Source organism: Sminthopsis crassicaudata, chromosome 3 (genome assembly GCF_048593235.1).
Source record: "Sminthopsis crassicaudata isolate SCR6 chromosome 3, ASM4859323v1, whole genome shotgun sequence".
Taxonomy (NCBI): Eukaryota; Metazoa; Chordata; class Mammalia; order Dasyuromorphia; family Dasyuridae; genus Sminthopsis; species Sminthopsis crassicaudata.
The window spans coordinates 428,076,318-428,091,292 of NC_133619.1; the positions used below are offsets into that span (position 1 = coordinate 428,076,318).

Below are 14,975 nucleotides of genomic sequence, written 5' to 3' on the forward strand. Positions count from 1 at the left end.
GAGAAGTTGAACAACCTAAAAAAAAAAAAAAATCCTGAGTGTTTCTTTCTAGCTGTGATAATAGGCTGCTGCTGCTTCTTCTTTTTGCTGAGATAATTGGGGTTAAGTGACTTGCCAAAGATCACACAGCCCGGAAGTGTTAAATATCTGAGGCCAAATTTGAACTAAGGTCCTCCTTACTTCAGAGCTGGTGCTCTATCCACTGCATCGCCTAGCTATCCCAACAGGCTTCTAAGAGAAGAATTATTTAGCTCAGAAGGTTATTATCAGAGATAGATGAGTTGGGTAAGTCCTAAAAAAATCAGATAGTGTGTGATGTTCCCTCTAGGATGAAGATCTTCCTAAATTTTGATTTAAAAAAATATTCTGCTTTGCAGAAGAGTAGATTTTATATATATCTATATCTATACTTATATAGATATAGATATATATAAAATAAGGAAATGACCTCTCACAACTAACCTAAATTCATAGTTATAATTTTAGGAGAACAAATAACAAAAAATTAGGCAAAATAAATACTTTATTGTTTTAATATTTTTTTTTTAAAGAAATCAGCCTGTGTGATAATCCAAACATTTATAAATCTTTTAGATACATTTTTAAAAAGAATATTATTATCTTGGCTAATTTTTTTATTAAGAATTTAAACTCAAAAAAATTAATAGAAGTTGTAAGTTATAAACACAGGAGAATTCCAACAAATATTCACATGCTACTTTACACATCTATTTGACCACATACCAAACCAAACAGTAGCCCCGCCCCTTTTTATTTAATTTCCCCCACATTGGAACATGTTTTTGATGGTTAAAGACTGGAATAAAATCATTTGTGGGGCAGAAAATAAAAAAATAAAAAAAACTTACTTTCATTTTTCCACAAAATAACTATTTCTCCATCCATTTCTATTTCATGTCACCAGTATCATTATTTTAACAACATTGATTTATTTTTGTCTCAAAGAAAAGGAAACTTTTCTTAATATAATACAATACTATGGCCAATGCAAAAAAAAAATGCATAGTGTTGAAAATAAGGCACATTTTAAAAAAAGAATACATGTAAGCATAATAAAATTAAGTTTAATTGTTTTGTGCAGAGATAAGGCTTACAGTGTAAGAACTTTGAGTAGTTTTAGGTTATTTCATTAATTCTAAACACACTGTTACTGGTAACTTCCCCAAGATTTCATAGCAATTTTTACAAAAGAATATCTTCTTTTCTTGGGAGTGGCAATAAGTAACAGCAGTGGAAAAAAAAATCATTGGTTGTTTCAAGCTCTCAAAATGAATCAGTTATTGCACAGTAAATACCTCACAGAGGTCAGTGTTTTAAGAAGCTAGACAAAAGAAATATGTTATTTATAAGTCTGTTAAGTCTGGAAGTCTTCAAGTTTGAAAATATAATTCTACACAGGAAACAAATGGAAAATAGACATACAAATAAATATTAGGTTTTGTTTTTAAAATTGCCAGAATCTTGATAGTTTAGAAAAGCCATATTTCTACAAAGTGCCTAAATTTCTATGTATGGTTAAAAAAATAAAAGATATGCGTTGAAGAATAACATTGTACATTGTATACAGTAGCCCATCTCAGCAGCAATAGTGTCTCTTGAAGTACAAGTAAAAGATAACTTGACACCTCCACCAGTGTACACCATCTTAATTCCAAAAGTCCATAGTTAATCTGGTCCACATCAACCTTTGGGAGGAATGGGGGAGAGGAAGAAGGGGAAGAGAGATTATTACTATTTTTCTCAAATACTATTATTTAAAAATCATTAATCACTGGGAAAATTATTATTTTCTAATATTATTGCTCTGAGCCCAAAGATTTTAATACCTATGAATAATTAGTTATAATCATTTTATTACTGTGATATGGTTTCTAAAAACATTATGATTTAAAACATTATCATCTAAATATAGGACAGCAGCATATTTATATTTGTCAAAATAGTAATCCTTCTAATTTTATATAAGTTACTAATTATTCTTTTTAAACTGTCATTAGAAAGATCTTTTTTTCATAGATGCTATCTGTGACTATATGAAAAATATGTGAGAATCTGTCCCCCCTAAATTTCAAATTACCCATAATTTCTAAGATGTAGTAACTAAATCCTAGTGAATTGCCTGAGGCATACAGATCAAAAGATTTATCCAGGATCTCAGGGTTAGCAAATGTGAGAGGTGGGATTTGAAAACAGGTCTTGCTGATTCCAAGCCTCCTACTCTTTCCAAAAATCCTAACTTGACCTCTTTCAAATTGTATTCCAATAGGATTTGTGCCTGTTTGGGGGGGGAAGGTGAGGCGGAGTGAAGGAGCCAAATTTGCTATCGTCATATTTTTCTACACTGTCATCAGTACAGTGAAAAAAAAAATTTGTTTTTATCAATAAACTATTAAATGTCCATATATGCTTGTAGAATAAATTGTTTTTGATAAATTCAGATATATCTGAATATAAATGCAGAAAACAGGGTCCTAAGGAAACAGTAATTGAAAAAAGACTTTAAAAATGTAATGTTTGATTTCTCCAAATAAACTTCAGAAGTCAAATTCCATTGTAGAACAATTATCACACCATTACATTAAGCCCAAAATGTAAAGGCCATTCATTTCTAAGAATAAATCAATATAACAAAATTATGTACAATAAAATAATTTGGCCAGTCTCTTTTTTGCTATTTATTATAGTTAATTTGCAAAAGTTTCCAGATAATTTGTTACCTGTTATTGTTAAGATAAAAAGGAATAAAAATTTCTTACAAATTTCTCAATTACTAAGAAAATAGTAGCTGCTTTCTTTTGCTTTAATTTGAATTGAATTCTATGTAGCAAATTTAGAAAACTTACCTATACTATCCATTCACGACTATTTATTTTGTCTAGAACTAGCAGTCCTACTTGAGGAAGATACTGCTGCTAAAAGTCCACTGACAATTTCACGTCTGATTTCCCCAGCAATAGATTCTTTAATCTAAAATGAGAAAGAAAGGGTATGGGAAGGATTAAAGACAGTTCAATTTTAAGTAACCTATAAAAACTAGGAACTATATTTAAGATTCACTTAACTCTTACAGTTTGTTAAACAATGTAAAAATCATGTAGAATCTCTTTTCATTCACAGTACATATCAGAAACCAACATAAAATACAAACGTTGAATAAGGTTGCAAATACAAGTTTTATATTATGGATGTATTTTATCTAGTATGTATTAGTAAATAAAACAAATTCTCTTAACATGAAATTTCATTTGAAACTGTTAAAAAGTAACAATGGATAGATAAAATATCCAAGATTTCTAATTTTTTGAGTAAGGTTTTTTTAGTCATTAAAAAAAAAAATTATATATCCAAGAGATCAAGTAAAGATTTAAAAGCCCTTGAAAATCAAAATTAAAATTTGAATCTTACCTGGGTTTTAAAAAGTAACTTATACTAGAAACTAATTGAATATCTATGATACTTTCCCAAAGTCTATTCCAAACTTTCTCTTAAGCAAAGGATCTCTACTTAATACTTTAGTGAGAAAATAGAGGCAATCCTTCATGAACTCCCTCTGCACTCTGTTCTCTCATTTTCTTTATCTCATATCTATAGATTATAGATATGATACTTTCAAAGTTCAGTCCTTCTATTTTGTGCACTTTATTCTAGTTCCTTTAAGACCATGTCTCTTTAATAACTCTACCTTACCCATCCCCATCCTCCTAAAAAAAACAAAAAACGAAAAACCTTTTGACTCTGCAGTCCCTTAAGCAATCATCACATTATCCCTTCACCCTTTCACAAACAAATGCCCAGGAAAAGCTATATCAGTATTCATTGCATCTGCCTTATCTTCCAAACATGTTTCAATGCAAATGGCTTCCACTGTTGGGCAGAAATTGCTCTTTTCAAGTTTATTAGTGATCTCTTAAATATAAAATATCCCATGGACTTTTTTCAATTTTCACTTATCCCAACCTCTGAAGCCACATTAACATTTCTTATCACCACTTTCTCTCTCCTGAATAACCCTGCCTTTCAGAGTTCTGATTATCTTCTTAAAGTAAAAAGAAGGGAATAAATATTTAACACAGAGTCTAGTGTAGTAAGTAGGCACTGTGCTAAGTGTATTCACAAATCCTAGTATTTCTCTTCTGAATTATCATTCACATACAGTCCTCAACCATCTATCACCTCTTGTCAGCAGGGGTAGCCCTGAGTTCTATCCTCTTCCCCAAACACTCTTCTGATGAGTTCATCAGTCCCATGTGGTCTTTCAAATCTAAAAGCCAATCTTATTCCCTCTTTTGAGCTGCAGACATATTTCCATATAAATGTTCCACAAACATCTTAAATTTAGATATGAACAAAAAACGCCTAATTATCTTTTCCTCCAAATTGACTCCTTTTCCAAAATATTCTATTTCTCAACCCTGGAAACTTCCATCCTTTCAATTGCTCAGGTTCAAAAATCCTGTTATCTTTTATTCTTCACTCTTTCTCATCTCATTTGAAGGCTTGTCCATTCTACCCCCCAATAAAGGATCACACATGTATATTTGGAAAGGACTTTAAATGTCATCTAGTTTAATCTTTCCTTTTCTAAATAAGGAATCTGAGGCTCAAAAAAGTAAAATAATCTACCTCATCCACCCATTCTCTCTATTAAAACTTCAAGTTTGGACACTCATTACATTTAACACTAATGTATGGACTAGTTTTTCTGCCATTGTTTCTTTTCCCCTCCAATTCATGCTCCACATAACTGCTAAATTGATGTTCCTAAAGAAAAGGGTCAAAAAGTTACCTTGCTCAAAAAGTTTCAGTGACTTTCCATTGCTTTAAGTTAAAATATGAACTCCTCTGTTTGGCATTTAATGGCCTTCTCAATCTGGTTCCAGCTTATTTTTTCTAGGTCAAACTGGCCTATCTACATTCTATCTTCTATCTCTGTGCTTCTACATAATTGTCTCCCATAGCTAGAATATTTTCTCCTGACCTTTGCTTCTTAGAATTCTTATCTCTCAAGGCTCAGTTCCAGCCACTTCTTGAGAGATCTTTGCTGATCCACCTGGTTGGTGCTGCCTCCCTCACTGAAATAATTTTGTATTTACTTATATACATGTTTTTTTCACCTGAAGAATTTAAGATCCTTGAGAACAGGAACTGATTTGTAGAAATTATAGTAGGTATTTCATACATGCTAATATAACTGAACTAAATGTAGTGACAATAATCAAATCAACCAAGTGAGTAGAATATAACAAAAGCACTAGATTATTCTACAAAACCATTAGCTTATAGAAAGAAAATGATACAATATAATAATGTCTTTATTTTTCTTTTGGTGAATCTTAATAGCTTTTGTCAGGATACACCAAGGACTATGAAAAATAAATTAACAGAATAAATTAATCTACTTTCATATTTTTCTTAAGGTATCTTCTGTCCCTTTGTGGCTTAAAATGTTCATAGCTATATACACAAAATAACAAATAATTGATAATAGTCACTATTAGTAGTAAAGTAATATAAATGTAATATTTGTTCCTAATGAAAATAAAATATTTTTTTTAAGGGATAATCTTTTACTATAGTTTGTCATCTATGCTTTTTAAAGAGAGAAATTGTTCTTTAGCATACTTCATTGGAAAAATTCCTTGCATACTCTAATAATAAAACCTAAAAATACCAGAGATAAATTTTAGACAATTCATTTTATTATATTTTATCCACAATTTCCTTTTTTCCCTTCAAGGTACCACAGAGATGCTATTTTTATTCTTGGTAGAGTACAACTAAGAAAAACAACAGTTTCATCAGTGTTTCCTTCTTCAGATGTTCAGACACTGGGTATACTTAGCCAACCCTTTCTTTGCAATTATATAGCATTACCTCCAAATATACCTATTATAAAGTTTTAAATGTGCACTTCTTTAAATAAACTGATAATGCCTTCCCAAGTCACCACTTAAAATATTTTTGACTAGCTTTTAAAAATTCTACTTTCTATGTTTTCCTGTTAGCCCCATCCATTTCCTAAAACATTCCTAAATATATCCTGAACACATTTTAATTGAAAAATATCAAGCAATTATATTTCATTTATCTCTATCATGTCAAATAGAGATACATTATAGAAACTCAGAAAAACCTATTAATTACTGATGTTAAAGTTTACTGAAGAAATAATTTATATTGAAACTTTGCAATTTTTATTCCCTTTCTTATTCTTAAACTTTAAGTAGTAATGAGGATCTTGTAACAAGAACAAGAGCATTTCAGAATAAATTTTTTTAATGAATTGGGTGTTAGATAATATAACTAATAGTAAAGAACAGAATTTCTTACTTAGCTATAAGATACAAAACAAGGAAAATGGAAGTAAAATTTCTATGAAATTTGTCTCTATCACCATCTCAATGCCAAGTCATTTATAATCTTTACTATTTTTCAATATTAATGAACGTTTTACTAGTCAATCAGCAAGCATTTCCTGAGTACTTACAGTAAATTCTATACCATCCTTGTACTAAAAGGGATTCCATTTGCAAACCCCTATTATAATAAACAAATGCTTCTTGCTTAAAAAAGTAAGAAGAAACCTTCAGAGGAAAGGAATAATATTGCAATAACAACTACACTCCCCAAAATGAGAAAGTGTAACTGTAAAATCCTACAGAATAGTTTAAAATTCTTGATAAATGAATAAAAAGGAAAATGAGTAGTGAAATGGATTCTTAAAGAATTCAGTGAGACAAATAAGAGAATGAAAAAAAGGGGAAAACTTTTTAAAGATCCAAATTGATTATAAAGCATAGAGAAACTATGCTAATCTCTTCAAAAGCTTTAATCTTGTCCTTCATGACAATGCCAAAACTTATTTGATATTATTTGAAGGTAATGTTATAAGGGTTATAATTGAGACGGTTTGTAAAGAGAAATAGTGCAGCATACTAATAAATAGAAGATCTCAAAGTCAGAAATTAATTAATCATGCCAGACGTTGTGACTCTCAGCACTGAAAATTGAAAGAAAAAACAAATTTGTTTCTTGCTGTTCTAGTGTGAAAAACACCAAGTATATAACTGGAGTTCTTCCTCTGATACACATACTGACTGTGTGACTAAGCAAGTCACTGTTTTCTTAGTTCTTCAGGTAATTCTCTAAGACCATACACTGCACTTGCTGATTTGCACTGGTGGAGAGAGGTTGTTACTCACTCTGAATTCCCTTTACCAGTGGTCTTAATATTTCCCCTTTTCCTTTCCTTTTCCTCCTCCTCCTCCTCCTCCCCCCCAAAAAAAAAGATTTGGGCTATTTCAATGAAAAAAACATGAAATTAAGTGTTTAATCAGAAATAATATTGCTAGTGGACTGACCCTGAAAATACAATATTCTTAATAAGTGGTTTATCTTTACTCAAATTCAACAAATTGAGTACCTATTGTGTATATGCTATGTTGTAAAGTTTACCACTATATTAAGCAACATATGGTTCCTGTTCTTAAGGAGCTAACAAATCTAGTAAATGTAGGGGACATGAGAGTGGTGTGAAAAAAAAAAAAAAAAAAAAAGACCAGAATACATGTTAAGGAGAAAGACTAAATCAAAATGCTAAAGTCAGTAAATCTTGAGTTGCCAAAAGTTGTTAAAAAAAAAAAAAAAAAAAAAAAAGATTGGTACTGATTTTATCTCTCAAATTGCATAAAGGATAAAGAATAAATGATCTAGAAATACTGATAAGCAAGGATATGATCTCATCACTTTACCCAATGAATTGGAGGCATTGGAGAGCCTTATTTCAATTAGAGCAAAAGAGTGAAAGGAAAAGATAAATAGAGTTAGGGTATTTTTTCACAATAAAAAGTTTAAACAAGGCATTAAATTAAAAAAGAAAAAGTTCATCAATTTCTTTATATACAAGAGATGACTATGGCAAATCACTTAACATCTCAGTGCCCTAGGAAAATCTCTAAAATCTAATTACAGGTATCACATTACTTTTCATTGATGAAAAGTTTTCAACACCTTAAGTTCAACATAATAATGAAATCACAGATCTTTAGCAATGACAAAAAAAAAAAATACAATAAAAACAACTGATCTGTATATCTGTCAAATATCTCTCCCTCTAATCCCTGTTAAAAATAAAAGTTCTTTGAGAGTAAGGAGTGCTTTTCATTTTATCTTTGTGTTCCCAATGTCTTTCCTAGAGATATTCAATAACTGTTTAAAGTGAATTGAATCACTATAACCTATGGACCAAATTTTGAGAGGGAAAAAAAGGTGATGTTAAAGGCATTACTTTACTAGAATTCAGTGTTAGTAACAAAAACACAGCTTTCTTGATAGCCTTGTTCAGTCACTAGACTTTTACCCTAATTAATTTTTTTTTCCCTTTTCTGTAGTTTATGTGACCTTATGCTGTGAAATAAGAAGCTAGACTGACTTCAGATATGTTTAGATAGATTATAATGTAAGTGAACAATGGCCTATAACTGTTTACTTCTATTGAAAAATATAAAGTTACTTACTAGAATAGCTGAATATGTTTCCACAGAAATTAATTCAACAATGTTAAATGTCAAATACTAAACAAGTGGTTGCATTGTTCTATGAGAATTCTTCCTTGCCTCAGAAATATTGATGTTTTGGTTTATTGCTTTTAAGTTTTTTGTTTTTTTTTCCAACAACAACTTGGTCAATATAATTTTAAATAGCAGGATTTTTTTTTTTTAGCTTTGGTTTACTGTAATTTCTTTGTGATATGAAAAAGGCAAATTGTAAGAATCCTTTGTTTCCTTTGTTTCAAGTTCAGAGTTCTGGCCCATAACAGCAAATTTTCCTCTTGGGAAGATTATTGGAATCGAATGATCCATAACTGTGTAAGTAATGAGTTTTTTTTCCCCTTCAAATCCATCATGACACAATCTTCACCAAAAAAAAAAAAAAAAAAAAAAAAAAAAAAAAAAAAAAAAAAAAAAAAAATCCTACTTAGTCTGATTATTTCCTGACTTAAGATACACACACCAGATTGCTATCAAAATGTTTTACTATCTCTCTCAGAAATCAGATGTTTTCTCCACTCCCCTTCCCCCCCTTTCAGAGGAGGTCAGTACTGTCTAAAAAGAGAACACTAGATTACTCTGAAAGCCATAGGGGTATAAGGTTTATAGAGGTACTTCGATATGAACTTATCACTGAACCGTGTCTGTATTTACATTACATTTCCCATCACACTTCAGTAAATTGAGTCTTTTCTTTTATTAACTTGATGTATTCCAATAATAACAGTATCTTGTCATTCTCTCCCAGACCAAGTGCTCATTTTTTCTCTACTGCCAACATTCCTTAATCTTCCATTCTAATTCCTATATCTCTTAAAATTCTTCATTATTCAGATTATCTAGGTAAAAACCTCTTTTCTCTACTTTTTACAAGTGAAACATCTTGTCTTCTTCCATTTTATCCAGTAGCTATGTTTGTTCTTTTTAAAATTTCTTTTTATAATGCCTTGTTTAACCCTTCTTTTATTATGAGCAATCTCTATATTGTGCTGGAAATTTATCTCTGGATTCATGCTATATTGTACTTTCAATGTTCATGAACTTTTTTTCCCATTATAGATTTGGTTTAACAGATTCAAATCAACAAACAAGCATTTGTTAAGTTCCAAATACATGCCAAGCATTGTATTAAGTACTGCGGTCAAAAGACAAAAAAATTAAATAGTCCTTGCCTCAAAGAGGTTACATTTTTTTTAGGGATACAACACAGGAGTTTGGGGGAATCATGGAAGGACAGCTGGGGAATATGGAAAAATTTTCTACATTAAGTAGTATTTAAGATGAGTCTTTAAGGATATAAAGGATTCTAAGACGTGTAAGGAAAGTGGTAATACATTATTTATAGGCAAAGGAAAATGAATGCAAAGGCATAGAAACTGCAAATAAGAATTGTATAAGAAATAGGGGGAAAAGCAATTTGGTTAGCCCAAAAGATAAAGAAAAGAGAATAATGTATAAGTCTTAAAAAGTAGGCTGGAAGGTAGGGAAGGCTTTAAAAGTGAGAGGAGTTTATTTTATTCAAGAGGCAAAAGGAAGTCACTTAGATGATTGAAGGATCTCTTATTTACTATAAAACGGGGGCTAAAAGATCTTCTGAAAGTCACATCAATACAGTATTTTTTAAATCAATGAGTCAAGTCTAAACAAAATCTCTAACCCTTACAATTTTCCCATTTAAAGCAATTAAAATATTCTTTACTTACCTCTCGTATGACTTGCTGTAATTCATCATGCTCTACATTCTTTTGACTTTCCTCAGAAGCTGGTAGCACTGGCACATTTTCAAGTTTTTGTTCCACTTCAGGTTTAGGTTCCACAGACTCTATAGCTTCCTCAGCTACTCCAATTTCCTCAGAATTTTCAGGAGCTGGAGGGGTCTGCACTGAGCCCATTCTAGAAGGAGCTGTTGGTGTTAAGGCCACAGAAGCTCTAAATACTTTCTTGCTTGGCAAATGAGTCTTGGCCTTGCTAGATGAATCAGTAGAGATTACTCCAGTTCTCCGATTTGCACGAGAGGGACCAGAACACACAGAGGAAGAATCTGATGTGGCTTGGGAGAAAACAGATTCTGAACTTTCTGCAGGAGGAATTTCAAAACCCAATTCTCCAATCCCTAGCCCCAATTCAGACTTCAAATATGACTGCTCTTGCATCAGTTCAGTGACCTAGAAAATTAGAGAATGAGTTACTGTATTCTCTCCTTAAGAAAAAGGAAAACAATGATGCCAACCTAAAGAAACAAGTTCTCAGCAAATACTATGATACATGATCTATACAGATAGCACTTCATTAATTTAGTCATTATAAATAGTGTCTTTGTTATATGAATAAAACTTAAATATTTTGCAAAATATAACATAAATAATGAAATGCAACTTTACTGTTATAACAAAGGCATCTTGAAATCTTACTGCTGAAAACTGATTATTTAAAAAATGTTTCTTCTTCACAAAGTGATTTTAATCACTTTAAAGAACTTAAAAAGAAAAGTAGACTATAATTCAGGCCTCAAAAACTTTCTGAATTTTATTACTGTTAAAAGATAAAGTACTGACTTGAGAACGGAAATTCTTTAAAAGGTATGTTAGATGCTTTTGATGATTTATTTTATTCTTTGAGTCATAAAGAGAAATCACTATTGTTAACTAAACAACTTTCTAAAGAACCAAGGCTGTACAGGACTTTCAGAAATGTTAAATTTATAGTCCAGGCAATTTTCTCAACTTCCCTAATATAATACACCTACACTAAGAAACATCTATGTTTATGAAATGCCATTATCTTATATCATTCCCTTCCCCCATGATTTAAAAGTAGAAAGTCTTACTGGTTCCATTACATTCAATGGAGAAGGGCATGACAAATTATCAGCACTTCTACTTCCATACATTCCCTAAAAGAGTCAAAGAAAAAAAAAATTAAATTTTGTTATAGACATGTAAATAATTTCTCAAAGTAATGCCAATATTACTTTAAGACAATTCAAAAGAGAACAAAAAAAAATTATGGATGTTGGGCAATATTAACAGTTTTAATCCAATATTTTTCTGCTCTATTCAGAGTAATTACATTACTAATTAATGTAATATAGTCATAATAAACATTTACTTTGGCACAACATACATAATATGCACATTATGTTGTTGAAAAGAGGGAACATATATAAAGATTCAAATTTCATAAGGATATTCAGAAATACGAACAGAAATATCAACAGTAAGAAAATAAAGTCCATTTATGACTCTTATTTCTGTATTCCTCTTGCAAGTGTTCAGCCTAAAACCTCAATTGTTTAGAATATAGCACATATGCAAAATAAAGGAAAATAAAATGATTATCAGTAAAAATAAAGTCAATGTTTTATGAAAGGTAACTTAGATAAAATTTTCTTGTCATTTTTCTAAATTTAAACCTTGACTTTTCATTGACAGGTGACGGTGAGACATTTTTCCAGCCTAAGACAACTTAGGATGTTGACAGGAGAGGTCTGCAACAACAGGGAATGGGCCAGCTCAGAATATACAAAGCAGTGGAGGCAGCAGCAGCATCAGTAGCAGTGGACCCTGGAGGCAGTAGAGACAGCAGCAGTTAGCAGTTTTGAGAATTCTAAGCCAGGAAATGGTAAGGGGATCAGACAGATTAGAGATTACAGGGAGATCCTTTGCTGATACTAGGTGCAGCTAGTGACTGGCAACTCTATTGCCCACAAGTAGTTCTAGGTCACAGTTTCAGGGCAGTAAGCCATTCATAAGGCAGCAAGGGCCCTGTTCTTAGTGCCAAGGAAAGAGAGAACCACCAACACTTGTGGTTGCAGGAGAGCAGGATCCCTTCCTGAGTAAAGACCAGAACAGAGACCATAATTCTCCCCAGATCACACAACCTCACTTGACTAATGAAATTTAACTTGGCCAATAGGAAACTAAAAGGGAAATGGGACAAGAGAAATGGGGGATGAAAAAAGGAAGATTAAAAGAGGCAGTGGTTAGTAGCAAAACAGACTTTTGCAGAGGGACACAATAAAAAAAAAAAAGGATGAACAGAAAAAAATAGGATATAGGGAAATATATTTAGTATTGATATCACACTATCTGTGAATGTAAATGCCATGAGTTCATCATAAAATGGAAGAAGATAGCAAAATGGTTTGGAAAGTAGAATCCACAATATGTTGCTTATAAGAGATACACTTGAAAAAGAAAGACATACAAGTTAAATACAGGGCTAGAGCAGAATTTTATTATGTTTCAACTTAAATATAAAAAGCAGGAGTAGAGTTATAATCTCAGCCAAAGCAAAAGCAAAAAAGAGAACTAATTAAATGAGATAGTCAAGGAAACTATATTTTGCTAAAATGTACCACAGTCATATCAAAAAAATTTACATCAAATTTCTCTGATAAGGTCTCATTTTTCAAATGTATATGGGAAACTGAATTAAAAGTATGAAATAAGAGCTATACCTCAAAGGATAAATAATGAAAGGATATGAACAAGTAGTTTTCAGAAGAAATTAGAAGTGTCAATAGTCATGAAAAAATGCTCTAAATCACTATTGTCAGAGTAATGCAATTTAAAACATCTCTGAGGGTAGTACCTCTCACACCCATCAGAAATGACACGTGAGAGAAAAAGAGGGAAAAATAGGCACACTAATAAACTATTGGAATTGTGAACAGATCCAAATATGTTTAAGAACAATTTAAAACTATACTCAAATGGCAATAAAACTGTGCTTTATATATAAATATATATTTATAGTCTATCTTTTTATGGTGGCCAATATTTGAAAATTGAAGGATGCCTATCAATTAGGAAATGCCTGAACAAGTTGTGGCATATGATTGTGATAGGGCTGTACTGTGCTATAAAAAATAATGAGGAGGGTAGTTTCAGAAAATATGAAGTAATGCAAATTGGAGTGAGAAGATCTGGGAGATCACTATGCACAACTGTAAGAATTATCAACTGTGGAAAGACTTGGCTACTGTCATCAATACAATAATCCAAGACAATTCCAAGGGACTCATACTGAAAAAGGTGTTATCCAACTCCAGAGAGAGAACTGATGAATTCTTGAGTGCAAACTGAAATACTATTTTCTTGCCTTTTTTTTTTTTTTATTTTTTTTGGCAACACGGCTAATATGGAAATGTTTTGTATGATTTCACATGCATAACTGATACACTGCTTGCCTTCTCAGTGGATGGAAGAGTGGTGGGAAGGAGGAGAAGAATTAGGAACTCAAAATTTTAATAAGAAAAGAATGTTGATTTTTTTTTTAATAGAACAAATGAAACTTTTAGAGAACTAAACTTTGAAAACTTATTCCCTACACTTTATTAAGCAAATATCATTCAAGAATACAGGTTTCTTCACTATCAGAAATTATTTCCATTAAGTCTCTCCCATGAAACAAAAGGAAAACTCATTGGAAGATATATAATCACTTTTAATACACACCATGAGTGTTGGAGAACGATAAGGAGAAGTGACATGCAAAGTACGAAGCTGCTCTTCCAGACCAAGTAAACGTTCTTCCAGCTGTAGTTCTAGCTCTTGAAGTTCCACTCTGACTGAATTCCTCAAACTCTGAAGCTGATCAACTTCATATCTAACATTTTTACACATGGAAAAGTATGAATGAAAAGTAGGCTTCAGCATTATAACAATAAACAGGTAACTAGCAAGCACTTACAATGGATCTAAAAATTCTAAGTTCCACAAAGAATCTTAAGTTAGAAAAAACTAAATGCTTTCTTTACTTCCTCACTTACAACAAAATGATACAACCAAAATAAAACACCTAATATAAAAGACAGAGATGTTTAGTCTCTTTCCAGTCTCCATTTCACCCAGGAAATGAAATATAGCTTGCTAAGCAAAATAAACAAATGGCTTAAATCATTTTAGCAATCGTTTTTACATCAAAAAATTAATTAAGTGAATAAAAAAAAGACAAGATAGTCTTTTTACCTCTCTTCTTCAGTCATATGATGGTAAACCATAGTTTGTTGACGTAACATCGCCAGTTCCAAATCCATCATTTGTGTTCTGAATAAATTCAGGCTTCGCCTCATTACTTGTAGTTCCTGAAAAGTATTCTGAAATAAAACTGTTTTGCTATAATATTTTGACTTACATTTCACTTCCAAACTATATAAAATACACATATTTTTACGAATTCAGAATAATATAAAGTTATAAACTCACTTCATAAAGAGGTAGAATAGATGATCTCTGAGTAGCATATGGGGTGGAAGCAGCATGATCATGCCCTCTCATCACTGGATACTACACAAAATAAAATAATTCATGAAAATCTTAATATTTTTATCTCCAAATAGCTCAAAACAACTCTAAGAGATTATGAATAAAGGCAAAAGTTTGAGAAATACACTATCTTATT

At 31.4% G+C, this 14,975-nt stretch overlaps 1 protein-coding gene across 5 annotated transcripts in view; it reads right to left on the reverse strand.

Annotated features, from left to right (window-relative positions):
• Window positions 1-505: 505 nt before the first annotated feature.
• The window catches only part of ITPRID2 (ITPR interacting domain containing 2), a 46,382-nt gene continuing 31,912 nt past the window's right edge, over window positions 506-14,975 (reverse strand). For 2 of the 5 annotated variants that reach the window (XM_074302954.1, XM_074302953.1), the window contains exons 12-18: window positions 14,780-14,860; window positions 14,543-14,670; window positions 14,030-14,180; window positions 11,398-11,463; window positions 10,274-10,735; window positions 2,865-2,988; window positions 506-1,706 (exon numbers count right to left, since the gene is read on the reverse strand). In XM_074302954.1, the coding sequence (XP_074159055.1) occupies window positions 2,884-2,988; window positions 10,274-10,735; window positions 11,398-11,463; window positions 14,030-14,180; window positions 14,543-14,670; window positions 14,780-14,860 (993 nt within the window). In that variant the 3' untranslated portion in view covers window positions 506-1,706; window positions 2,865-2,883. Of the gene's footprint in view, window positions 1,707-2,864; window positions 2,989-10,273; window positions 10,736-11,397; window positions 11,464-11,986; window positions 12,134-14,029; window positions 14,181-14,542; window positions 14,671-14,779; window positions 14,861-14,975 lie in introns of those variants that run through there. The other 3 variants (XM_074302955.1, XM_074302956.1, XM_074302957.1) reach the window with 3 other exon arrangements.